This window comes from Drosophila hydei, unplaced genomic scaffold, assembly GCF_003285905.1.
Source record: "Drosophila hydei strain 15085-1641.00,03,60 unplaced genomic scaffold, DhydRS2 tig00000172-arrow-pilon, whole genome shotgun sequence".
Lineage (NCBI taxonomy): Eukaryota > Metazoa > Arthropoda > Insecta > Diptera > Drosophilidae > Drosophila > Drosophila hydei.
Window position 1 is genome coordinate 2644043 of NW_022045682.1, and position 25239 is coordinate 2669281.

The window sequence follows — 25239 nt, forward strand, 5'->3', positions numbered from 1 at the left end:
GTGCCGCATGTCGCTGCATGATAATGCAAAATATGCCAGTCAAAGAAGCCAAACAACTCCTTTTGACACATGCACACTGAGCGAAACATTAGGCGGCTTTAGTGGGAAGTGCTCGACTAGCTGATACCCGGAGTCCCTTACATATAGTCACTGATTCAGCAAGTCTACCTAGCTACGTATGGAAAGGCAGAAGCGAGGAGAGAGGCATAAATGAAAGGAATGAGAGACGCAAGGACAAGCAAACAGTTGGACTTGGGCAGCTCAGCAAAGCTTCATCTGCTGATTGTGCATAGCCAAATAGAGCCATGCAAGCACCAAGCCACGCCCCTCTCTGTCTTAATAGGGCTAAACTGAACTTCACTTAATTTATATCTATTCGAAATTGTATTCAAAATATTGGATAAGTCAAGTGACTACTCTAAGTGTCGCACAATTTTGTGCAGTGTATTTCGGTAGGCAATTCGCATTGGCCGCCTGTCTCAATGACAATTGGCGCCATAACCGCGGGGCGTTTAGCAGTTGGAGTTGGGGCGCTCGGATCGCTGCTGCCGCTGATCCTGTCTGGGCCACTTGTTTGTTTATAATTAGCCGCGTCGAAAACGATGCTGGCGACGGCGCGCTGGCCATTCAAATTAATGGCCAACGGCTACTGGTTTCGCCAGCATCTATTTTTATGGCCGATCAATTTTCTAATAACCGTCAGGCAGCTCACTCACCTTCTCTCTCTGTCTCTCTCTCTCTTGCAGCAGGTGGAAATGTTGATGGAGGAGTCGCTGCTGTTGCCGCTGGGCTTGGTGGCGCCAGCGCCGCCGCCGCCGCTGCCGCCATCGCAGCCGGCGGGAGCGCATCAAGCGCTGCCCGCCAGCCTGAAGCATCATCCCCACACCCATCCGCACCATGGAGCGCGAGTCGAGCTGTTGGACATTCCGAGCAAGAAGCTAAAGGCAGCCGCCTTGGATAACTACTATCCGCTGGGCATACAGCACTATCAGATGATGTATGCCCACTGCATGCAGCACAGGGAGCGCGAGCGAGAGCGCGAGAGGGAGCGGGAGCGGGAGCGGGAGCGCGAGCGGGTGGTGTCGCAGCATCCGCTCTCGAGCAGCGCCTTCCAGCCGTGGCACGCCGTGAAGCCAACGGCCAGCGCCTATTTGCACGCGTACAGCGCGTTGTCCTCGCTGCCCTACGCCTGCCAGGAGCCGCCGGAGCTGCAGAATCCGGAGCGCGTGGTACGGAGCACAGATCGCGAACGCTTCGAGCGCACCTATCAGCCCAATGTGGCGCTCGCTCCGCGCAAGAGCATCCTGAGCAAGGAGCGCGAACGTCAGCGCGAGCTGGAGCAGCGCGAGCTGCAGCTGCACATCAAGCAGGAGCGCGCCGCAACGCCGCCAGCTGGCGTCGAGCGCGAGCCAATGCCCAATGGCAGCCAGAGCAGCCATAGCAATCACAGCAACAGCAGCAGCAACAGCAACCACAGCAACCACAGCAACCACAGCAACAGCAGCAACAGCAGCTCACCCATGCCCAAGGCAGCGCCTGTTGCTGTCGTTCGTCAGGTGCCAGCCGAGGAGTTTTCGGCGGGCAGCAATGAGATTACCTCCTCCACATCGCCGGTGCCAGCTGCAGCGGCAGCGGCAGCGACAGTTGCTGCCCACCCAACAGCAGCAACAGTTGCTGTTGCTCTTCCGCTGAGCAACCACATCATAGCCACCGTCAATCAGCACGCCAAGCTGCTGCCCAGCAGCAGCAATCACAGTGAACCAAGTCGCATTAGAATCAACAAGAATCTGATGAGCCAACCGCTGCCAGCGCCAGCAGCAGCAGCAGCAGCAGCAACAGCAGCGCCAGCAGCAGCAACAGCCTCTTCAGCAACAACAACAATTGTAGCACCAGCAGCAGCAGCAGCAGCAACTGTTGCTGCTGTGCAGCCCATCTACTACAAGGCTGGCTACTCGCCCACGCAGTCTTCCAGCGCAGGCCTCAATCTCAGCACGCACTCCTCCAATGTGGTTAGCTCGCCACATGCCAAGCAGCAGCAGCAGCAGCAGCAGCAGCAACTCATGCAACTGCAACAACAACAGCAGCAGCAGCAGCAACAGTTGCAACTGAATGGCAAATCACATTTGGGCAGCGAGTTTGAGCTGTCGACGGATACGGATGATGACAGCCTTCATGGCGAGCCGGATAGCAGTGCGATGCACTTGCCGCCTTGGGAGTTGGCCGTGGATGCGCTGCGGGACACCAGGTCGAAGGATCGCGAGCGCGTGCTGCACCTGCTGCAGCGACTGTTGCACGAGAATCAAAAGTATCGCGAGTCGAACGGGCAGCTGAGCGAGCTGCTGCACAAGCGGGAGGAGGAGATCGGAGAGCTGCGTGAGCAGCTGCAGCGTTGCCGGCGGCAATTGGAGACGCTGGACAAGCTGCGTGTGGTGCCATTGAAGCAGCAAACGCTGCTCGAAGAGGAGGAGGAGGACGAGGAGATGGAGGAGCTAGACGATGAGGAGGAAGAGGAGGAGGAGCTGCTGCTGGGCGCTGACGAAGCGGATAGCAATGAAACGCTCAATCAGGATCAGGCCAACAACAACAACAACAACAACAACAATAACAGCAGCAAAGTAAACAGCTCGCTCAACTGTTGCGCAACTGTTGTGCAGCAGAAAGAGACGCAGCAGCAGCAGCAGCAGGAGGAGGAGGAAGCGCCAGCAAGCAAGCGTCTCAAGCTGCAGTCGAACGGACATGCCAAGAGTCCAAGTGCAAGTCGCAGCAGCGTTGAAGAGGACGACGAGGAGGAGGAGTTGGAGGAGCACGACCACGAAATGGATCTGGCTGAGCAGATCGAACGCACGGCGCAGGCGCCGCATAGCAGCGCGCTAGCTAAGCCGCCCACAGCGACCACGCCTCAATCTCCAGATTCAGCAGCAACGGCTGGCCAGCTGTTCGACGGCAGCAACAGCAGCGAAGAGACGGCCATGAAGAAGACGCAAATGTGCAGCGAAGAGGAGGAGGAAGAGGAGCATGAGCAGGAGCAGGAGCAGGAGGAAGCGCAGCTAGAGCGAGCAGAGCAACGACAGCAGCAGAAGCAGTCAGAGGATTCAGATGATGATGAAATGCCGCTACAGCAGCGACAGCAACTGCAAACACAACAACTGCAGCAGCAGCAGCAGCAGCAGCGACGTCAGCGTCGCGATGCCGCTGCACTGCCAGCGGCAGCAGAGGCGACGCCAGCGCCAGCAGCGCGGCCCATTTTAATGGCCACCAAAGCAAGCAAAAAGCAAACGCCGCCAATTACAACAACAACGAACTGCGAATTACAAATCAAAAAGGAAATTGTCTAAGCCGCACAACCTCGCCCCTTCGGCCCCCGCCCCTAAAAGCCCTGCCCGCCAGCTGCAAACGCATTGCAATTAACACTTAGAACTTAGCTCATATAGTCGTCTCTTTCACACACACACACACTAAGCTTAGTTTAAGAGTTTACAAGAAGCAAATGAAAACAGAAAGAAGAAAAAAAACAAAATCATGCTCAACGCTGCTTAACGCACACGAAAATTGCTTAAAACAAAAACAAAAAACGAAACGTTTTTCAACACTTTCTCTAAAACCTTTTTTTATTTGTAGCTTGTTTTGATCTCACGTATAACACAACAAATTTGTTAGGCTTCCAAAAAATTCGCTGTTCTTTATGAAAAAAAAAAAAACATAAAACAAAAATTAACAATACAATTTTAAAAACTATTTCTATAATTTCTTTATAACAATTTCTTCAACTCTGCTGCAGAAATTATGAACATTGAAACCAAAGCTTTAAATGAATAAAAAAAAAAACAAAAAAAAAAAAAACAAAAATGAAATTAAAAGAAAAAACAAAAAATTTAATTAATTTATGCGTGTGTGTTTCTTATTATTATTTTAATTTTTAATTTTAACGATTAGTTATTAAACACATTGAAGACATTAAAAAAGATGAAAAAAATATTAACTCAAAGCGAGGCTTGCAAAACAATTTTTAGCAAATTATTCAACACTGAATATATTTTTTTTTAACTACAGGCATCCACAGTAAAAATAACGAACTTTTAATTTTTATTTAAATTTTTTAATTTAAGTTTTTTAGTTTTTATTTTAGTTTAATTTAACTAATTAATTTTAAGCTGAAACCGTTAGAAGGAGTAAGAGACAACGTAAACGTAAGAGCAGAGCGCGCGCGTTGCGAGAGCGAGACAACAAATACACACACAAAATGAACCCACCACTGAATAAAAAATAAAATGAAAATATTAAATATAAAACATAAAAGATACAAAATAGAAAACAAATTAAAAAAGGTTAAGAAACAAAAACGAATTGCTAAGCCAATCTTAACGATGCGTTACGTCACTTGGCGTTACGTGATTGTGGTGTAACGTAACGTTAGCATGTGCATTTTAACATAACGTGACGTACTACAATATATTGTATGAAAACCTATGCAAAGATACTTTACGTTACGTAATGCATTGCAACTTAACGTTATATAATGCAATGTGGCTGTCTGGTTCATAATATAATGTTCGTTACATATGCAATGTAACTTAACATTGCGTAATGCTGTGCAATGTGACGTGACGTAATTACGTTACGTTATGCAATGCAATGTAACGTCATGTGACGCAACGGACAACGTTAAGATAAACGAATTGCTAAACCAATCTTAACGTAACGTAACGTAATATTTAACATATTTTACAACACTGAACAAGTTGGCGCGTTTGATTAAAACAAAGAAACAATACATGAATATATATTATATATATAACTTACAAATATATATATATATATATGAACATAAATATTTATTATAAAAATTTAAATTAACTGTAAAACTTTTCTGTTTCACTTTGTAAGCAGCGCTTTGTAGGCATTTAGTTAATTAGTCTATAAACAAACCCTAAAAGAAAAACATTAATTAATTAACAAAACCAACAACAAAAACGCAAACAAAAGAAATGCTAAACAAACTAGTTCTTAAGCAGTTTCTATTGTGAACGGCAAATACTCGTAATTGTTATTGTAAATATCATTTCAACCGATAGCTATCGTTCACTGACGATCTATCGGCATGTGACGCACCATTTTCTTTAGTTCGTTGCCAACACTGTTTGGGGAAGAAGAAGCAGTTGATACAAAAAGAAGAAGAGAAACGTAGCCAAGCCAAGAGCCAAGATTTCAAAAATCTATAAACTTTTGTTAAACATATATATATATTCCTATATATATATATATATCTTAAATTTTAATTACGCCTGTGTGTTTTGTACTTTCTAAAAGAACACTGACAAAAAAAACGCCCTGAGTTTGTGTTTCTAAGTGAATTTCGAAAAACAACACAAAATTAAAACTTTAAACCAAAATTTCTAAAATTGTGTAAAATTGTAAATTTAATATACAAAAAAAAATAACAGAAATAAAAAAAATAAAACTTAAAATTAAAATTAATATTAAAATTTAAAATTAAAAAATATATATATACATTTAAAGTTTAATAACTTAAACAAAACAACATAAAACAAAAAAACAATTGTTATGCAAATTTAAAAGTTATTTAAATTATACGCAAAAAAACGAAGAGAAAAAAGAATTACAAATTGCTATGCAAAAGTAAATAAAAAACAAAAAAAAAAACAAACAAACAAAATTAAATTATTGTACATTAATTATTTTTTATTTTCATTTAGAAAAAGACGAAGAAAAGTAAAAAAGGAAAAGGAATCAGAAGCAAAAAGCAAAACACTTCCCACAGAACCCGCAACAAATTTACACAGGCCAACAAAAGTTTTAAACTAAATTATTGATGACAATTAAATATTATTATTATTACAGTTATTGGATTATATAATTTCTAAAGGCTTTTAGATATGCTATATTTAAATTGGAAATCAAATAGAGCTATTTTAACAATAGGATTTTGAAAGTTTTGCTAAACAATAAATTAATTTTTATTGAAACATTGAAGCAGAATTTCTCATTTTTTAAGATATGTAAGTTATATACTTCTTAAATACAAAATACCTTTTCAAATTTTTAAAAATGTTTATCTAACACGTGCTGCTTCAGTCAGAGCAAGTGAGGCAGACAAAGGATTTAGAGGATGGGCAAGAGAACTATGCAGGAAATAGAAGATATCGCGTTGATCAAATTAAATTGTTCAATATTTTAAACCATGTTTGAAGCTGAAGCAGTAGAAGCTTCAGATAGCAGAAAGTTTTTATTAAAACAAAATTATATTTTAATATGAAAACAACTCAAATAAATAAAAAAGAAAACAATTGGATAAAAAAACTGATCAGTGATCAACTGTGTTCAGTTGTTATCAGCTGTGATCAGTTGTGTTCAATCGTGATCAGCTAATATCACTTATTCTCAAGTGCGATCTATTGTGATCACTTATGATCAGTTGGAATCAGTTGTGATCAGCTATGATCAATCAGAGTTTATTCTACTTTCAACTTCAGCTTAGTAAAATTTTCGTTTACCAAATCATGTTGGCCTGTTTAATAAACACAAAATAAAAATTGATAAAAACATTATAAAAATAAAGGTTAATCAAAAACGGTTTTCAGCAGATTTTTTACACATAAAAGGCCAAATTTTACAAATGAACAAAATTATATAAAAAAATAAACAAAGTTTTTTTGTATGATTTTTATTTTGCTAATAATCCAAAGAAGTTTTTTTTATAACATATAACTAAAACGAAGTAAACAAAAGAGAAAACTTAAAAAACAATCATTTTATTATAAACAAATTTTTACAAAAAAAAAAAAAAACAATTATATAAACAGCTGCTTAAAAAAACAAAACTCTAAAATTGTTCAAAAAATAAAAAAATAATGTAATATGCAAAAAAACAACAGCAACAACAACAACAACAACAATTAAAGGCATTAGTTATAAACAAATACGCAAGAAAACATATACAGAAATCCGCGTCTTGTCAACATATATATTTATATATATATATATATATATAAGCATATATATATATATATATATATATATATATGTATTTATATTATTATTAATATAATTTACTTAAATATTTATTGTGACATTCAGAATGCAAATAAAATGTACAAATTGTGGGGCAAAACAAAACAGAAACAAACAAAAAATGCAACCACAACGCGATTTAATAATAAAAAATAAAAGTTTAATCAAATTAAACAGTTAAAGGACAACAACAAGAAAATTTGACTTCAACGTTTCATATTTAAGTAGTGCAGCAACAAATAAAAAGTAAAAAAAAAAAACAAACAAAAAATTAAATAAGATAAAAAAGTTAAAAAAAAAACAACAAAAAACAAAAATTTATTACATATGTAAAGTCAAGACAAAAAACAAAACACAAACAAATGGTAAATATTATGCATAAATAAATATTTGACAAAGATAAAAGTGTAAAGGAAATTTTCATTTTTAAATTCATATTTTACTGTTTCTTAAAAATTGGTGCATGCTTTCAGGCAGCTTAGTAGAAATATATTTTCGGTTAATGCAGCATACTTTCAAGCTGAAACGTTAAGAAAAGTTTAGCATATACACAAACCTATAAAAATTTGAAATTGTGTTTACTACGAAACGTAAGATGGCGACAGCAATAGAGAATGCCTTAGTGTGTACAAAAACCGAAATGCATTTCCCTATCAGGGCAATTTCTGCATGAACATCAACTGGATGGCGCCTCGATAATTTATCTGTTCAAAATTGCCCAGCCAACGTATTGGCACATATATATTATTAAAATAAATACATATCTTTAAAATGGCACTTTCAATTATTAGATTATGATTTTAAGACATAATGAATATTCTGCATCAATATAAGCTATGTAGCTTTTCAGTAGTCAAATTTTCCCCGGAATTCACTTACCTGTTGCACAGACTCTAAACTGCTCTCTGTCTCTCTCTCTCTCTTAAAAAAGACTAAAGAGAAAGCAACCAGAACAGCGCTCCAGAATCCGCTAAGAAGAAGAGGGCCAAGGGCCTGAGTTAACGGTGTGTCATGATCGGAGCGTAGCGACCAGCCTCTTCTTCAGTCTGAACAAACTAACGAAACGAGACGCGGCGCGTGCGCATGAATGAAAATTGATTGTTAGCTGCAAAAAATTCAAAAGAAATGAAATGAAACTATAATAAATTAACTAGAAACGTTGATAAATATTAATTAAAAGTTCGTAGTCTAGTAAAAGTCTCCACAAGAACAGTTTAAACTAACATCTAATTGTTTTTCTCGACTGAATTTTAGTTCGTGGCGTGGGATATTTTACTTTTTTTTGTTGTTTCGTTGTCTTGAAGCATTTTCAGGCGAAACCGGTTTCGCTCTCTTTTGAGCGCAGGCGCGTAGGCAAAACGGAACGTGGAAGTGAAAACATAAACAAAACAGAGCAAAATATTTGCACAGCAAGAACAACAACAACAAAAGCACAACAGTAATCCAATTGAAGCAGCGAAGAGAAACATTGCAAGAGATGAGCGCACGTTCGCCGCACAACGATCCAGCTTTGGCTGGACTGCCGCAGTTAATTGAGGATTTGCAGCGCCTGAGCGAGGACCAGGACAGCGCGGATGTTGTCTTCATTTGCGGTCGGGATGACGAAAAGATTTACGCACACAGAAGCATACTCATGGCACGGTTAGTAAAATTGGAATTGGCACGTGATGAAACACATTTGGAAAGCAAAATATTTTTATTAATATACATCAATATATCATTTTTAAATATATTACCATCACTTTCATTAAATTTGAGTTATTTCATTTTTAAGTGTTACGATACTCAATTTATATTCATGTTTGTGTCACATAATCAAAATAAGTCACGCGCTCATCTCTAAAGTCTAGAATACCGGACCAATTGGTCTGATTGTCCTTTTATGGTGGTGTTCCACTGCGCGTTGGTATTTTGTGGCCACGGCACGTGCCACTCATTGCTGTGATTAGTTAATTAACAATTTTTATTTTCATACTAGCTGCAAAAGCTTTAAGACCGCAAAGCGTGGCGAAGTCTGCCGCATTCCCATTCCGGGCTGCACAGTGTCGCCTGCTGCACCAGGCACTGGGACGCCGACGGCAATACGTTTGCCGCATATTAATGCCGAATTGTTTCGACAGTTCATATTGTATGTTTACACTGCAAAGGTAGGTTAAATGCAAAATGCTCCGGATAACATCACACTTACTTTAATTTTTAATTTCTTATAGCTAATGCTGCAAGATTATCGCGTTTTTGAAATGTTAACTTTAGCCCAGGATATGGGTGTTTTTGAACTGCGCGCTGCTTGCGAGGACCACGTGATTTCCACACTGTCTGTCGATAATGCATGCACTTTTTTAACTGCCGTTATGGATATCCATGAGAAAGCAGGTGCGTCAGTTTTATATTTTCCATTTATAATTTCGTTTTACCGCGCTTATTCGATAAGAAACAATAACTATTTGTCATTCAGCCGAGCGCGTTTCGATAAGAAACAGCTGTTGCTTGGTTTCGATGTTAGCAAAACTATCGATGGCTGGTAAAAAAACAACACACTGTTGTACATCGCCAGTTAGTGCTTTCGATATTATTTCTGTAGCACGTTTTATTTACCTACCAAAATATAAAACACGTATGATATATTTAGTTTTTTATGTTTTTTTTTTTTTATACAACGAGAAGAACTAATTAGAACTAACTGCTATCAACGAATAACGCTCCAAGTGCAGTCGGTTGTCACATCAACAGCACATCGTGCTTACATATTTGATTGCTCACGTTGTAGCCTTTGACCGTAGGTTCTCGAAATCAGGTTCCATGAATCCATGAAACGATCCATACATAGGGATACGCATTTCTAGTAAATAATAAATATTGTTTAATACATAAAAACAATTACGTTTTAATATTGTGGTATTGGGTCACATGCTCACTTGTTCCGACGCATCCAGCGAGGTTCCAGGCTTGTTAACGCACTTCTTAAAGCATTTTGTGGTCATTTGTGTGAGCAACTCTTGTGCATTAGCAACGGCAATTTGTTGCTTCACTTGGTCCATAATTTCACCCTTATCAACTGTAGTGTGAGCCATGTTTGTGTTTATTTTTGGGCAAATACTTCACAAAACTTCTCTAAATGAGGACTTCTGACGCAACCGGTCTGTAATCAACTATCGATATTTTGCCTACTATGTTATCGTGTTTTCCAGTGACTATGGTTGTATTGTCGATAGTATCGCTTCAGCGAAAAAGACGCCGGCAACAAAAGCAGGGAAAAAACGGCATACGTTTTTGCGAAAAATTGTATAAAACGAAAGAGAAATTCAATTATAAATCGCCAAAATGTCCTTCAAAGGCAATCCTAAGGTGCAAAAGGTGATGGTGCAGCCCATCAACCTGATCTTTCGTTACCTGCAAAGTCGTTCGCGCGTCCAAGTGTGGCTATACGAGAACATTTCGCTGCGCATCGAGGGCCACATCGTGGGCTTCGATGAGTACATGAATCTGGTACTGGATGATGCCGAGGAGGTTTATGTCAAAACGCGCCAACGCAAAAATCTTGGACGCATCATGCTCAAGGGGGACAATATAACGCTTATACAGAATGTTAGCCCATCTAAGGACTAGGCTAAAATTCTTAAACTAATTTCTCTGAAGAAAATATCTAATAAGTGAATTAACTGTAAATGGAAAACTTAACCAACAATAAAAAAAATAAATTTTATATGAAATTGGCGACTTTTGAATGGGAAACCAGGTGAAGTTCATATTTAATAAGCATAAATTATAATTTTCTTAAAATTTATTTACAGGTGCCAAATGCGCGGCATCGTTTATGGAACGCTGCATCATTTACATAGGAGAAAATGCCGGCGAATGCGTTAAAACAAATTCCTTTCTTACTCTCACCAAGGAGGCGCTTATAAAAATCATATCATCTGACTATGTAGGTGTTTTCAGTGATCAATTATTATAGAGTATATAAACTATGTTTGTGTTCCAGTTCTGTTTGGAGGAGGCGGAAGTGTGGAGGTGTGTCCTAGCCTGGGCCAAGTACCAGGCGGGCGTCACCCAACCCACCGCCCATTGGACCGAGGAGGAGCGAGCACGAGTGTGTCAGCACCTAAGTGGCGTAATGGGCCATGTGCGCCTGCTGCTCATCGATAGTCAGGTGTTTGCCGAAGAAGTTGAACCCACAGGTGCGGTACCCATGCAGCTGTCTCTAGAGCGCTATCGCTATGCTGCCCTCCATCCCAATATGCACTGTATCGACAATGATAAGCGTTTGCAGCCACGGCTTGCCGTAAACATGTTTCCTGGTTCGCAAATCTTGCGTAACGATAAGCTCGCACTGCAGGCCGTGCTCAATGGCTGGTATGGTGTGCCGAAGCAAAGCTGGCGTTTAGTTTTTCGCGCCTCCACACATGGATTTGGCTCCAACTCATTTCATCGCTATTGTGATGGTGTCGCAAATTGCATGGTGATTGGACTTGGCGCACATGGCGAGGTTAGTGGTGGCTATACGGACGTTGCCTGGGCTAAGACAAGCCGCAAGGGTGGCTATTTGCATTCGGAGCGTGCTTTTTTGTTTATGCTCAATCCACCAAATGGAGAGCAGCCGGTCAAGTTTGATATTGTAAAGAAACCATATGCCATCTGCTATCATCCAGAGTAAGTTGAGATCGAGTGTCGAAAAGTTGATCAAGGTACACATTTAATCTTAATAATCCATACAGCTGTGGTCCCACTTTTGGCGCTGGTGCTGATCTGCTCATATCGAGCAACTGCAACGTAAACACTGACTCTTACTCCAATCTGCCACACTCCTACGATGGACCCAGTGCCGCCCATGTGACACTTTTTGGCGACTACAACTTTACGATCAGCGATTATGAGGTCTACACGCTGGCCTCCACCCACGGTCACAATCAGAGCCACAGTCAGAGCCAAAGTCAAAGCCAAAGCCAAAGCATGGCGAGCAATGGCCAAGCGCCGGGTGTGCCCAGCAAAGCGAAATATGATCGCTACTAACTTAAGCAATTAGACACAAAAAATATTTTGTAGTTGTCCAGCGCACAGCGAGCAAAAGTCGCAGCTGGCAATAAAGATTCTGATTCAGTTCGTAATCCCATTCAGCGTCTCAGATGTTTATGACAAGGCAACAGCAAAAGCTAGCCAGAAATGGAATGATAATTAATGATTGGGAAATTTTTGACGGACTTCTGGGTTGCCAAATACCAAAATAATTAACTTGTTTCCAGGTGTAAAGCTAAACGTGCGAGGGTAGCTAAAGAAGTTCGTAACTTCGGGTAGTTAAAGGAGTTTGTAGCAGGGCTTATAACTTTGCCTTTAAATATGCTAAATATATTTCTTACTTCTGATCTACCTGAGCATGCGAGAGTGTCTATAGGATTTGGTTGCTAGGTCAAATCTAGTTTGATATTTAAAATTTGACAGTACATTTTTATTTCTATGTGTTGAGCTTCAGCTAGACGAGGGTAGCTATATAAGTTTTAATAAGTCTGTAAAGCATGTCACAAAGGCTATAATGAAGTGCTGTAATATTTTTCAGTCAAAGTTTTGAGTAGAAAATTTCAATATCTCTAACTGCTATGATTTTTAGCTAGAGTAAGCAAGGGTAACTTTAGAAGTTTCTGCAAGCTTTTTTATATACAAAAACTTGTGACAGATTTACAAACACAAACTTAACATAATTTCTGTGTGCACGCCAAAGAAGGAAAAACCTTGATTGGAACCATTCTCGACAGCTGCTGACATTCAAGTTTCAACTCCGAGTCAAACGTATTGCCCTGGAGGGTTCAAGCCCCCGGCGCCCTTTGAATTTCTAGTTATTTCTGTAACTCAGCTCGCAAGCAGCTGCAAATAACTCAAGTTTATATATATAACGAAAACAATGTGGCGTGTGCACTTGAACCTGGTGTTTGGGGTCCACACCTAGCCACACAATAAACCATATCAGAGCGCAGACAATTGACAAAGGAAATCGAATGCGTAAAAGCTAAATTTCAATTCAGTTTAGCTGGAATAATAAGTCACTTATAATGGCAAATGTTTGAGTTATAGTTCGATCTATGAGGTCCGGACTGCCAAGCAAGACAGTAAACAACAACCAGCCACGCCTCCCACCCCGCACAGCCCCTTGCCAGCCCTCCCTTCACAGAGGTGTGCACATGGCGCTGAAGTTGATCTCAACTGGTTTTCAACTACTTTTCAAAATGCTTCTGATAAATTGGTCCACGCTTTAAATTGGTTCTAATTAAAGCGATTTTTTCTTTATTTTTTATTCTTTCAGTTTTATGCTGATCGAATCGATCAACGATCTAAGAGCATTGGCGAACTGTACCCCGCCAGCAGCGCCCCACGGCAAACGTCTCAAATATTTTGGTGTCATTCGTCTCGCAGCTCGGGAATTGGTATTAGGAATTGAAATTGAAATTGAAATTGAAATTCGAACAACAAACACTTGATGTTTGGCGTTTTATATATTTTATTGTGACTGCACAAAAGATTGGCAGTTAAAATTTGTTAAGGCCAAAGCTCGAGAGCACATTTCGATAAGGCAGCTCTATAAACATATACATATATATATATATAAATGATCTTATATGATCTTATGTTGTGTTGTGTATTGACTTTTGACAGTTTCTTTTTGGCAGAATGTCATTTATAGATCTTTTCGTCTGATTGTCGAGTGGATTAGATAAGTTCAGACAATTACCAAGAAGTGTTGCCTCACATACATGTACATATATATATAAGAAGTGTATAAAAAAAAGGGAAAGGCAAGGCACATTAAAACTGGCGCTAGCTTTTGTCACTCATTGTTGTTGGTGGGGCGAACTATGCGCGGATACTCATAGGAAACTAGTTCTAGCTTTTGACTCTATGCAAACAATTGCCAGTGCATACGTATGTGGGCATACATATGTGTACATAGAGAGTATTATCTCTATGCATTGCCACTCGATTTGTAGGGCTGGCAAGCGCCGAACATCTTGATTAAGAACGAGTGAGCATTCCAGCTGAGTTGAATTGGATTAGCGAACAGCGGGCACGTTATCTAAAATATAAAAAATATAAAATATATCGTCTTAAGTTATTTGAAAGATTCTCACATATATCACATATATATATTTTTATTAAATCAGCAGTTTAAACTGCAACATTTGATACAAAGTAACTCAGAATGAGCTGATTCAAGTTCTTAGTTCCAGCTTATTTAAAGACCAAAATTGAACTTCAAACTTTTAGAGTATGCCATATTGTAGTATAGGTAAATTTGTCAAGATTTAAAACTATTTCTGTATAACAACTCTGAACCGAACCGTAGACGGAGTTCACAGAAGGACCCTTAATAATAGACTTGGGTAAAAATCGAAAGCGAAATTGGGAAGCAAAACAAAATGTGAATCGGAAGCTGAGAATCTTCAAAGAGTACAAAGCTTGTTTAATCTGTGTATCTCAAAACAAGGCAGACTATTTTCGTGCACTAATGAGCACTAAATAAATAGATTCAAACTGTTAAGAAATCTAGCGAACTTCAGAGATAGAACTTTTGAAGTTCGAGCAAGAGTCTTAAAACAAAAACATTAGTTCCAGCTGAAATAATAATCCACCATCTCTAAAATATTGGAACTGTTAAAATACTTCCTTCGAACCAGCAAATCAAAGAATTAAACTTCTTAGAGTGAGATCGAGCAGAGGATATTTAAGCAAGGTCAAAGGTTCAACGTGCGATTGGCAGCAAGCTGAAGCAGGACATTCCAAATCGAACGGAAATACTTCTAGGTAGAACTTAAGCTGGAAACATTAGGACATGGACAACACAAGAATCTTTAGTGAGCCACAAAATCACACGAATTCTGAACCGCTAGTCTAGAAATGAATTCAAGTTAAACTTAACTCACTTAACAACTTTTACACCAATTACAATTGTGTACGCCAATAAGAGTAAGAGGCGAACCAGCCCTGGTCGTAGCGAATGTGCGATATTTGTTGGGCTTGGTCAGCGTTGTCCGTCATAAAAAATGTATAAAAAAAATAAAAAAATAGAAACAATATGCCTGCTATTAGCCATGGCCATGGCGTGGTCAACACTCTACAGTGCTACAGTTTAGGTATAGCTCATTTACATACAAGTACAGAGGTAGGATGTTGAGCTAAAGAATGGACGCGAGCCTTTCTAAAAAAGAGATAAAGAAACACACACATACACACACGCACACACACACACAGAGGCAGTGCCTCCAACATTCCAGAGTCAAGTACAAGCGACTTATTTATAGGTTTTCCGAGTGGAATAAATTTTCCTATCAATTGATTTTAGTGTGAATCATTTTTTGGAATTCGTGTCGATCGATCAGGAGCGAGAGGCTGCTCATTAGGGCGGGTTTTCCTGACACATTCATGCGATCGATAAGATCATATGGAATCTCAGCTGTTGCATCCGTTTCCGTAAACGGAACAACTTTAGACTCCATGTGCAAAGCTTGTCGAGAGAGAGAGAGCGAGACACTGCGAGTGGCGGCCAGATAGAGAGAATGAGAGAGAGAGAGAGAAAGAGCTAGCCGATCCAGTTAAAGAGGTGTTAATATGCAAATCGAATGTCTTTGCTTGACTGTGACGTAGACGTGTCTACGCCCTCGTACAGCTGTCCTAGCTACACTCATCAGCAGTCCCAGCAGCATCATTATCATCAACATCATCATCCGCTTTAGCTCATCGCCAATTGCACTCGACTTTACAGCGACATAGCTGACGGATACCACTCCAACGTGCTGTAATGCCTAGACCCTAGTTCTAGGCAAAAAGTATCTCAAGAGAGTCGAGAGCGCCACATGGAGAGAGAGAGAGAGATCATGAACGAGCGAGCGAGAGAGCTGCGCCTCTGTTTACGCTCTTAGGCAAGTGTAACTCTTTGATCGCTCTTCACAACCTGTTTTTTTTTAAAGCCCACTTTAAAAATACTTTTGCTTTTCATTGCCTTCAAGACGACAACGACGATTTTGTTTGGTGATTAATATGCGCTTTTCGAAAATGAAACAAACGAGTCGCAAATCGAACCAAAACCAATATTCCAGCATCGCGTCGACCCAGGCCCATCAGCGCAGAGAGAGATAAAAACTATTTAAAAAACTGAATTTGACAAAGAAAAAACCAAACCAAAAACTTTTAGCTTAAATTTTGAAATCAGAATCAAAAGAATTCTATTTTAAATAAAAATATCAGAATATTTGAACTTTCGGACGCACAGAGCTATAATTTGGAATGAGCTTTAATTGGTCATCAAGATTTTTCTTTGATTAATTTAAATATTTTTTTAAATAAAATTTGATTTAAAATCAGTTAAAATATTTCAATCATTCATTTGTATCGATTATTTATCGATCATCAAAGAAAATTGCTAAAATTTGTAAGGCCTTAGGGTTTTGTTAGAGCATTTGCTGATCGCATCGATTGATTCGCATATTTTGTCCGGTTTTGTTTTATTTTTCGTTTTGCCATTCAAAAAAACTTACGTCGCTGGCGCTGAGTGGAGCGGAGTGCCGCTGCTTTAGCCGCTCACTCTTTATATTTTGAGCAACTGTTTTTAAAAGTCGGTATTTAGTTTTTTTTCTTTCTGCTTTTCTGTTTCTGTTTTTGAGTATTGAGGCTGGTTGGAAATATATATTTTTCCCATTAAGGTTTTTTTTGTAAGGCGCACGCCGAGAACGGCTCAGTCTCGATTGTCAGCTTGTCGTGAATGGTTTTTTAGCACAAGAGTCGCGGCTGCTCAACGAAAACCCAAACAGATCGCGCGCAACTTAGATTAACACAACACCTCAACAACAACAACACGTACATATATTTATATATATATAGTATACTCGCGACGCTTGTTGTGCGTGTGTGTATGAGTGTGTGCCACTGTATTTAACTTTTTGCATAAATCATTTTGAAAGCGTGCGCTTCTGGTTCTGATGCTGAGGCTGATCGATTCGATTATGTTATATGTAGGTTAGCCAGCAAGTTCGTTGCCTAAGTCTTTCGTATAACATGCACTGACGCAAAAAGTTCAATACAATTTACGTAATACGGAACGTGATTTGCTAGACATAGACGACAGTTGGTGCGAGATGTCTTTGGCCAACTTCTCGCTGCCTTTCGGCGGGCTTGCACAGCCCTGGGGCGTTACGCTCGCTCCGCTACATCCCATCCATCAGCTGGCAAGCAATACAAACAATTTGCTCTACTCGCCGGCCGACCATCAACAACAGCATCAGCAGCAGCAGCAACAGCAGCAGTCACAGCAGCAGCATCCAGACTATTACAAAAATCAGCCATATGGACCGCCAGCGCTGCATCAGCAGCAGCAGCCACAGCAGCAGGAGAGCTCTAGTTATCCTTACGGCGGCAGGCGCAAGCAGGGCACCGCCTACTTGCCACCCACTGGCGCCGCTCGCAACTCTGTCTATCACATACAGCAGCAGCAGCAGCAACAGTCGTCACAGTCGTCGAGCCAGGCACAGCTAGAGACCAATGATAACAGCGTTTCGTTTCAAAGCAGCAGCAGCGCGGCGCAAAGCCATAGCCAGAGCCAGCTAACGCAGTCCGCTGGTCGTGGTCCAGCTGAGGGCTCCTATACGCGTTATCCGGGCCAAGCGCCTGCTGTCAAGCAGAAGCAGTACTACAACGTGCATGGCAGCGCCAGTGCCAGCGCCACGTTCAGCAAGAACAGCGGCAGCTTTAGTATTACGGGCTTCGGCAACAGGCAGCAGCAGCAGCCGCCGCCAAATGCACAGCCCCAGCCGCAACAGCAGCCCAATTCTAATCCTCAGCAACCACCGCTTCAGTCAACGCAGCGTGGCAGGCAGCCTGGCAAAACGGAGACACCTGCCGCCACATACGGCGTAGCGCCTCCGCCACCTGACAATTATCCGGAACGTGCGCCAGGCTTTACGCGCGTTCAAGCTGGCCAAGGCTCCAGAACGCAGGTGCATGCGGTGCTTGACTACGATGTGGAGGAAGGTGAGGAGGAGGACGAGGATGAGGAAGGCGATGAGGGCGAGTACTATGATGGCGAGACGCAGGATAAAGGTGCGTAGACAAATTATTCTAAATATACACATTTTTACTACACTGAGAGAAAACTATGTTAAGTATGGGAAGGAAAAATTTGACTGTATTTAATTGTTTCTGAGTTAAAAGAAAATTTTTATGGAATTTAAAAATTCAAAAAAAAATATTTATTTGGGAAATAAAAGTTATTAAATTATTTTATTTTTTTTTAAATAAGTTTTTTATATTCAACTGAGTAGGAAACAATGCGTATAAGATACGAGAAACAACAAATATTTACAAATATAAAATATACCCTTTTATTTTTTATATATTTGATTAATTGTTTATATTGTAATAGTAATGCATTTGGTCTATGCAATTTCCGCCTGCCGTCTGTGTATACGAAAGCCAATTTTAAAATTGACAAATATACTCTTTACTCTCATCAGTTTATAAGATATTCAAATTTTGCAATCGCTCCCACTGGAGGCGTGGCATATCAATAACTACTAGACTAGAATATACACACTAATTTTTTATACCTCTTAACTGAAAACTGGGAATGAAGAGTATATATTAATGTAAAATATATATAATATATATATGCATATATATTCATATATTTTATATTTATTTATATTTATATATATATATTTATATTTATATAAATATTTTTTTTCTTTATATGTATTTATATCCTTGGAAGTCGTGGGAAAAGGTAAACAATTATAATAAATCTTTCATACAAGTCGCCAACTTTTGTAGTTGACACACTGTTGACGACTTCCTCAGATAGACCTATAAATTGTATGCCACGCCCATGGAGGCTTGACTAGTTGACAAGCTAATTAAGCCTATGCTAATCTTTTTTTTTTGGCTCTTTAAAGAGTTTTGTAATTAGTGTAGCTCTGTTTGAATCGTGTCTATGATAAGTCTAAGTCGTGTCTTAAATGTTTTATTTGTGTGATATTTAAATACAATTATTTCTAAAAATAATTAGCCAAAAAGTAATTTATGTGAAAAGTTTGGAATTCAAAGACTTCTGAGCGGTGCAACACTGAAGATAAATTTGATTTATATCGCACTGAAAACTGATGACGAAATCTGATCTGAAAATTAGTAACAGAAATGCAAGTGATAACTGACTAGGAAATAGCTGGGATACAATGCGGAAATAGCGTGGTATATGTTTATGTATATATATATAAATATATATATATATATTTTTTTTAATGGGTATGGGTATAGATATATGATGCTATTTGCAGCTGTAAGTGCATAGCTAGTGAATTGTAGGAATCTCTCTCACAACTCCGTGTCTACCTAAACATCTCTCTCTCACCCTTTCTCTCTCTCTCTCTCTCTCTGAGTCTCTCTCTCTCTCTCTTTCACTCTCTCTATCTCTCTGACTCTCACTGTCTCATTCTCCCACACACTCTCTCTCTCTCTCTCAATCTATCCCTCTCCCTCTCCCTCTCCCCCTTTCTCTCTCCCTCACTTGCTCTCCATCTATCACGCACATGATTTACCAAAACTTATGTTAATTGTTGTGGTTACTGCGTCTGTTGCCGTTGTTGTTTTTGTTTTTGTTTATTTTTATTTTTTGATACTTTTTGGCTTGTTTTTTAGTTCGCATAGTTGTTTTGCTTGTGTGTTTGATTGCTGTGTATCTTTCCAATTGAGAGCAACTTCTGCACTGTTAGACAACAACAACAACCAGAACAACAATAACAACAACAGCAGAGAAATAAATACAACTACTAAACAAGTAGACGTAGCAAGGTCAAAGGTCTACAAACCGCTCAAACAAGGTCGCCTTTGGGACAGTAAATGGTCAGTGTTTGACTTTTATAGCTGTCGCTGACTAACACACGATTTATATAGCAGCTAAAGCTCTTCTTTTTTAGTTTTTTTTTTCTCAAAATGTATATATATTTACACACACGCACACACATGTGTGTGGCTCTTCAACTAGACATTTAGTTGCCCTCTCAAAGAAACAGAAAAAAAACTGTCAGCGCATTTGATAATTCACTTTTAGTTTTGTTTCTTGTCTTTTGTCTTTCGCGTGGCGCCTCTTTGTTTGGGCTACATTTTGTGGCAGCAGCCTGAACAGGCTCAAGTGACTGACTGAGCTTATATATGTGCCTATGTGTGTGTATATCAGTGTGTGTGTGTGTGTGTACATGGGTATTATTATTATGCAAGAAGTCGGGCCCCATTCAACAGCTCTCGACTTGTCGTAAATGACGACGAAGACGTGCACACGCGAGAGCACATACACACGCACACGCACACACATATATTTATATATATGTATATCGTACATAAGATCAAGTACATATATATATATACATATAGTTGCATTGTTTAAGATGTGTTTTTTGGGGGGTTTTCACCTTTGTAAAAAACGAGTTCAACTTGTAATTGTAACGGCAACAGTTGCGAAGTAGTTGCAACAATAACAACAACAACAACAGCAACAACAGCAGCAACAACTCAGCTGCAGTCAAATTCTATGCACACTTCACATAAATCCTTTCCCAGCATTACATACGCATGAAAAAGGGAAAGGGAAAGCTCAGGCACAGCTCACGCTTTAATCGCAGATCCGTTTTATCCATTACAAATGCTGTGCTGCATGTTCCCTTTTCTTTTGCTTCTCTGCTTTTTAAGCACTTTTTTGTATGTCTCAACTGCAGCGCGATTTGTATGCAGCACTGCAATTATTTGCACTATTTTACATTTCAATTTCAACTTGGGGTTTTTACTTACATTTGCATTTCAATATATATAATATAAATATCTTTTTTGCAGATAAATCGCACAAGAGTCCAATGCCAACGGTGACGCCCATACAGGGTCCGATCTTCTTGAAGAATGGCAGCGTGCCGGTTGTGCCATTATTTTCCTATCCCAAGTCGAATAATGGAAGCTTTCTGCAGATTCCGGTAAGTGATAAATGAAGAAAAATCTTTGTGACATGGCAGATGGCATTTAGAAAAAAACTTATCTTGAAGAAGTAGATTGCATCATTCATATGTATCATTAATGAAGACTTTCTTTTGGACAAGCCTGCAGAAATCACTTCTTGGAGCTTCTTCCGCCAAGAGAAAATTAAAAAGCTTTTCTAAGAGTCATTGTACGACATTAAGAAATTGTGTATAGCATAAAAAACTTACAATACCAAAAACAAAAAAAATATAATTTACTTATAAATACGTAGTAGAACTAACATGTCTTAGGTTCACTTAAAAACGGATTTGAGGTTGGCAGACTTTATACTTATTTTTGGTAAATTCTCTTAGAAACAGCTCACATCTTTAAGCCCAATTAATAACAGTTACAAAGGTAATAAGGATAACATAACATGATTCCATTGGCAAATCAAAATCTTAAGTCAACCCAAAAACAATTCGAAGTTTTTAATTATTTGTATAAGAGGGTTTTTTTAAAGAGACAAACTTATATATCAAATAACTATACAGTCGTAAATAGTCGCTTAAAAATACGTACTAAACTCATAAGTCAATTTAAGCAAACGAAAAGCTGTTTGTAAGACATTCATATAGAAACCTCTCCTATCTTATCCAATAGTCAAATTGAAAATGTTTAACCAAACTAGCCAAGAATTAGAATAGTCTAACTATGCACATCAGTCCACATACAAACTCATTATAAGATCTGACAATCCATCATATCGTCTCAAGAATTAGCATCATTCTCTCATATTTCGATAAGTACTCTTCCCCGCCGTCATTTGAAAAAAACCTTTACTCATGCTATAACGGAAAAAAGAATTAGCCAAACCGATCGTATCATATCAGTTATATCATTATTTGCTTCAATTCCGGCAAGTACACCCCCTCCATTAAAGAAAAAAATAAAATAAATAAAAAGAACAAAAAAACTTAAGTCAAGTTTTAAAACGGACACGCGCGCGTGTTTTCCGAAACTTTGCTTTGCGATTACGGCTTTAGGAATAAGTAACAAAGTATATCGATCGAGTTTGCTCATTTGCGGAAATAACTTTGACGATCTTCGGCGAGTGTGTGTGTTGCTGTGTGTGTGTTGCTGTTGCTCTTTATGTTGTTTTTGGCGCACGAAGGTCGCGCGAGTTCGTTTCGTTAAGAGGTGTGATGATAATCATGAACCGTCGATCTGCTAAGAGACTCTCCGATACTCTAAGACCTCAGCTTGTTCGACAGTTAAATGAAACTTTTTTTAAAAATGTCTTTGAGTCATTTTCACACCCTGCCATAAATTTTGTTATAGGCCGTCGATGTCAATGCCACTCACTCACACTCTCTCTCTCACTGTATGTAGATCTGGTGGACAGCACTCTCCGTTGCGCTCGGCCTGGATGTTCGAGGCGATGTCATCAAGGGCGTGCCCTGCATTAAACGTTATCATCAGCTGTTCTGTCCCACAGCCGGCAATAGCTATCCCATGTGAGTAACTGAACAATCAGCATATGGCCATAAATTAACATAAAAGTTAACCTTCTAGACTGGAAAATAAAAATTTCTGTGGTTTTCCTTATCTTGGATTCGCGTGATTCACATTTTTTCTCTTTTAAATTTTGTGAAATAGTTTTTTAGCATCCTAAGATTAGTTGCTTATGCATAAAATAGTTTTAAATTCGTATAGAATTATATTTAATAATTTTTGTTAAACATTTTTAGCAAGTTTTTACGTTTATCTCAAGGAAATATTTGTGAATTACTCACAGCTTGGCTTAAGATCTATTAAAATCTATTCAAAGTTCGTTCAACTGAGCTGAAGCTAAAAAAAGTTTCGCCCTGGCGACGCTTAAATACACTTAGGGCTAACGAAGTTATATAAGATGACGATTGAAAAAATAGAATAGATTTAGAAAATAAAATTAATTATTCATAATATTTCATATGGATGAATATTTTTTATTTAGAAACCTTTTTTATATATGACCTAGTTGTCAGATTTTTATTAGTAATATTGAGAGCATCTTTAATCAAGTTAGCTTTAATGATAGCTATTCCTTGATCGATTTTTTCTATATAACACAGTAGTTTGATTTTAGAGAAGGTTTCTTTTAATGAAGATGCCAAGATAAGCCTCTTAAGTACCAAGATAAGATATTTTGATCTCCACTACAATTTTCTTTAATTTTTTAAGCCAACTTCTCACAGCGCTTCTTCATAATCAGCTTTATGATTTGGCCAAGATGATTTTATTTATTTAAGATATAAAAAATTGTTTATCTGCAGTTCAGTTTTTATGTCCCTCTATTTCTAAGCCAAAACTTCTTTAAATGCTTCTTTCTTCTAAAGAACTTAATTATAATTATAGAAAACCGAAAGGCAGAGTGTTAAATTTCTAAACTTATTTAAGCACTCCTCCCTCCTGTCTAGTGATTAATGCATAACACTAAACTAACCTTCTTTTAACTCTTCTCTGACTTCTCCAGCGATAAAATTGAGCGTTTTATAGACGATAACAAGGCGCTGATGCGTCGCATGTACGGCGACTTCGAGATGAATATGGAAGGTGGTGGCACAGGTGGGCAGGCCAAGGTGCGCAAGCGACGCTTCATAGACGAGCCGGATATATTTATACCACCTGGAGCTTATGCCGCAACAGCAGGTGAAGCCGGTGACAGTTACTTTGGTGAACTGCGCAAGAAGCGGCAAGCAGCAGCAGGTGGCAATCGAAATCGAGGAGGCGCTGCTGCAGGTGGGGCAGGTGGCGGCGGCACCAGTAGAGCCAGCAATCTGCCCGGCAACGCGAATGGCAATTCGGGCACAGGGCGACTCGATGCATGCGAATCGAAAATTGAAATTGTTACACCCTATTGGGCCTCGAATTCGGCTGGGAAAATCCGAGCCATTGTCAATACGCAGCACTTCGAGCAGGCCATACACCAGGAGGTGTGCAGGTGCGATATATTGAATACATATAGACATATATATCAATCTGATATATAAATATATATCTCTTCCTTTTAGCAACACCCAAACGTCACGCTGTGAGGGCGAATGCGGCTGTGAGCAGAAATATAAGTGGCATCGTCTGTTGGCCTACGATCCCGACAATGATTGCAAAGGCATTTTTATGGATTGGTTCCTGTTTCCTTCATGCTGTGTCTGCCGCTGCAATCCCTAGTAAAGCAAAAAAGTGTAAGAAGAGGAAGAAGAAGAAGAGCTAGTGTTTCTTTTGTAGAATGCCACTGAATGTATTTTAGTTGTTCTTAAGTAGATCCTAAACAATTAAGTTACTCGTAGCGTTTAGTCTAATGTTTAAACTCTTTTTGTACGAGCCATATCCCATCTATATATCATATCGTAATATCCACCTACAGTCTCCATTTTTGTTGTTGTATTTTAAACTGTAATTGTAATTGACGAACGATAAATGAATAAAATTTAATTCGAAATCATTGAGGAGCAAGGTTTTCGCTTTTATTGATGTTTTATTGCTGTTGAGACAATCAGATTTTGAAGTTAATGACTTTATTAAGAAATTTACATTTTGCGTCATTAAATTGAAGAAACAAAAGAATTTGTTTAATATTTAAATTTTATTTTTGTTTCTTTCTTTTGTGGCTTGAGGAACCTGGATTTATTTCCTTGGCTTTATATGTTGATAAATATATATATAATATTTGATTATATTTCGGATACCAATGTACCAATGTACCACTGTACCCATGTATCAATGTACTAATGTGCCAATGTACCAATATGTCAAAGTACCAATGCACCACTGTACCAATGTACTAATGTACCAATGTACCACTGTACCAATATATGTACCAATATACCAATATATGTACCAATATACCAATATATGTACCAACATACCAATGTACCACTGTACCAATGTACCAATGTACCACTGTGTCAATGTACCAATGTACCAATGTACCACTGTACCACTGTACCAATGTGCAAATGGGTAAATGTACAAATGTATATATGTACAAATGTACCAATGTACAAATGTACCAATGTACCACTGTACAAATGTACCAATGTACCACTGTACCAATGTACCAATGTACCACTGTACCAATGTACCACTGTACCACTGTACCAATGTACCACTGTACCAATGTACCACTGTACCAATGTACCACTGTACCAATGTACCACTGTACCAATGTACCACTGTACCAATGTACCACTGTAC

General features: G+C 39.1%; 5 protein-coding genes across 7 annotated transcripts in view; 4 read left to right on the forward strand and 1 right to left on the reverse strand.

The window, feature by feature from the left end:
- LOC111602512 (putative uncharacterized protein DDB_G0271606) overlaps positions 1-3710 on the forward strand; it is a 114297-nt gene extending 110587 nt beyond the window's left edge. For both annotated transcript variants that reach the window (XM_023319593.2, XM_030223414.1), the window contains one exon: positions 747-3710. In XM_023319593.2, the coding sequence (XP_023175361.2) occupies positions 747-3335 (2589 nt within the window). In that variant the 3' untranslated portion in view covers positions 3336-3710. The remainder of the gene's footprint in view (positions 1-746) is intronic.
- Positions 3711-8211: 4501 nt separating this feature from the next.
- On the forward strand, positions 8212-12133 carry LOC111602458 (BTB/POZ domain-containing protein 9). Of its 2 annotated transcripts, XM_023319518.2 has the most exons (6): positions 8212-8670; positions 9008-9176; positions 9240-9402; positions 10821-10954; positions 11012-11679; positions 11745-12133. In XM_023319518.2, exons 1-6 carry the CDS (start codon positions 8507-8509, stop codon positions 12037-12039), a joined length of 1593 nt encoding a protein of 530 aa, XP_023175286.2. In that variant the 5' UTR covers positions 8212-8506; the 3' UTR covers positions 12040-12133. The 2 variants fall into 2 exon arrangements, with proteins under 2 accessions (XP_023175286.2, XP_023175287.2); XM_023319519.2 differs by lacking the exons at positions 8212-8670; positions 9008-9176; positions 9240-9402 and adding an exon at positions 10670-10765.
- Positions 9661-10201, reverse strand: LOC111602461 (mitochondrial import inner membrane translocase subunit Tim13). Its single transcript, XM_023319521.2, has 2 exons — positions 9945-10201; positions 9661-9868 (listed from the first exon to the last, which is right to left on the reverse strand). The coding sequence occupies exons 1-2, from the start codon at positions 10098-10100 to the stop codon at positions 9770-9772; spliced, it is 255 nt and encodes an 84-aa protein (XP_023175289.1). The 5' UTR covers positions 10101-10201; the 3' UTR covers positions 9661-9769.
- Positions 10251-10718, forward strand: LOC111602460 (probable small nuclear ribonucleoprotein E). Its single transcript, XM_023319520.2, has one exon. The coding sequence runs from the start codon at positions 10351-10353 to the stop codon at positions 10633-10635; it is 285 nt and encodes a 94-aa protein (XP_023175288.1). The 5' UTR covers positions 10251-10350; the 3' UTR covers positions 10636-10718.
- Positions 12134-16933: 4800 nt separating the features above from the next.
- Positions 16934-24398, forward strand: LOC111602488 (protein spaetzle 3). The gene is made up of 5 exons (XM_023319552.2): positions 16934-18105; positions 20887-21020; positions 22396-22520; positions 23519-23986; positions 24057-24398. The coding sequence occupies exons 1-5, from the start codon at positions 17145-17147 to the stop codon at positions 24211-24213; spliced, it is 1845 nt and encodes a 614-aa protein (XP_023175320.2). The 5' UTR covers positions 16934-17144; the 3' UTR covers positions 24214-24398.
- The last annotated feature ends 841 nt before the right edge of the window (positions 24399-25239 follow it).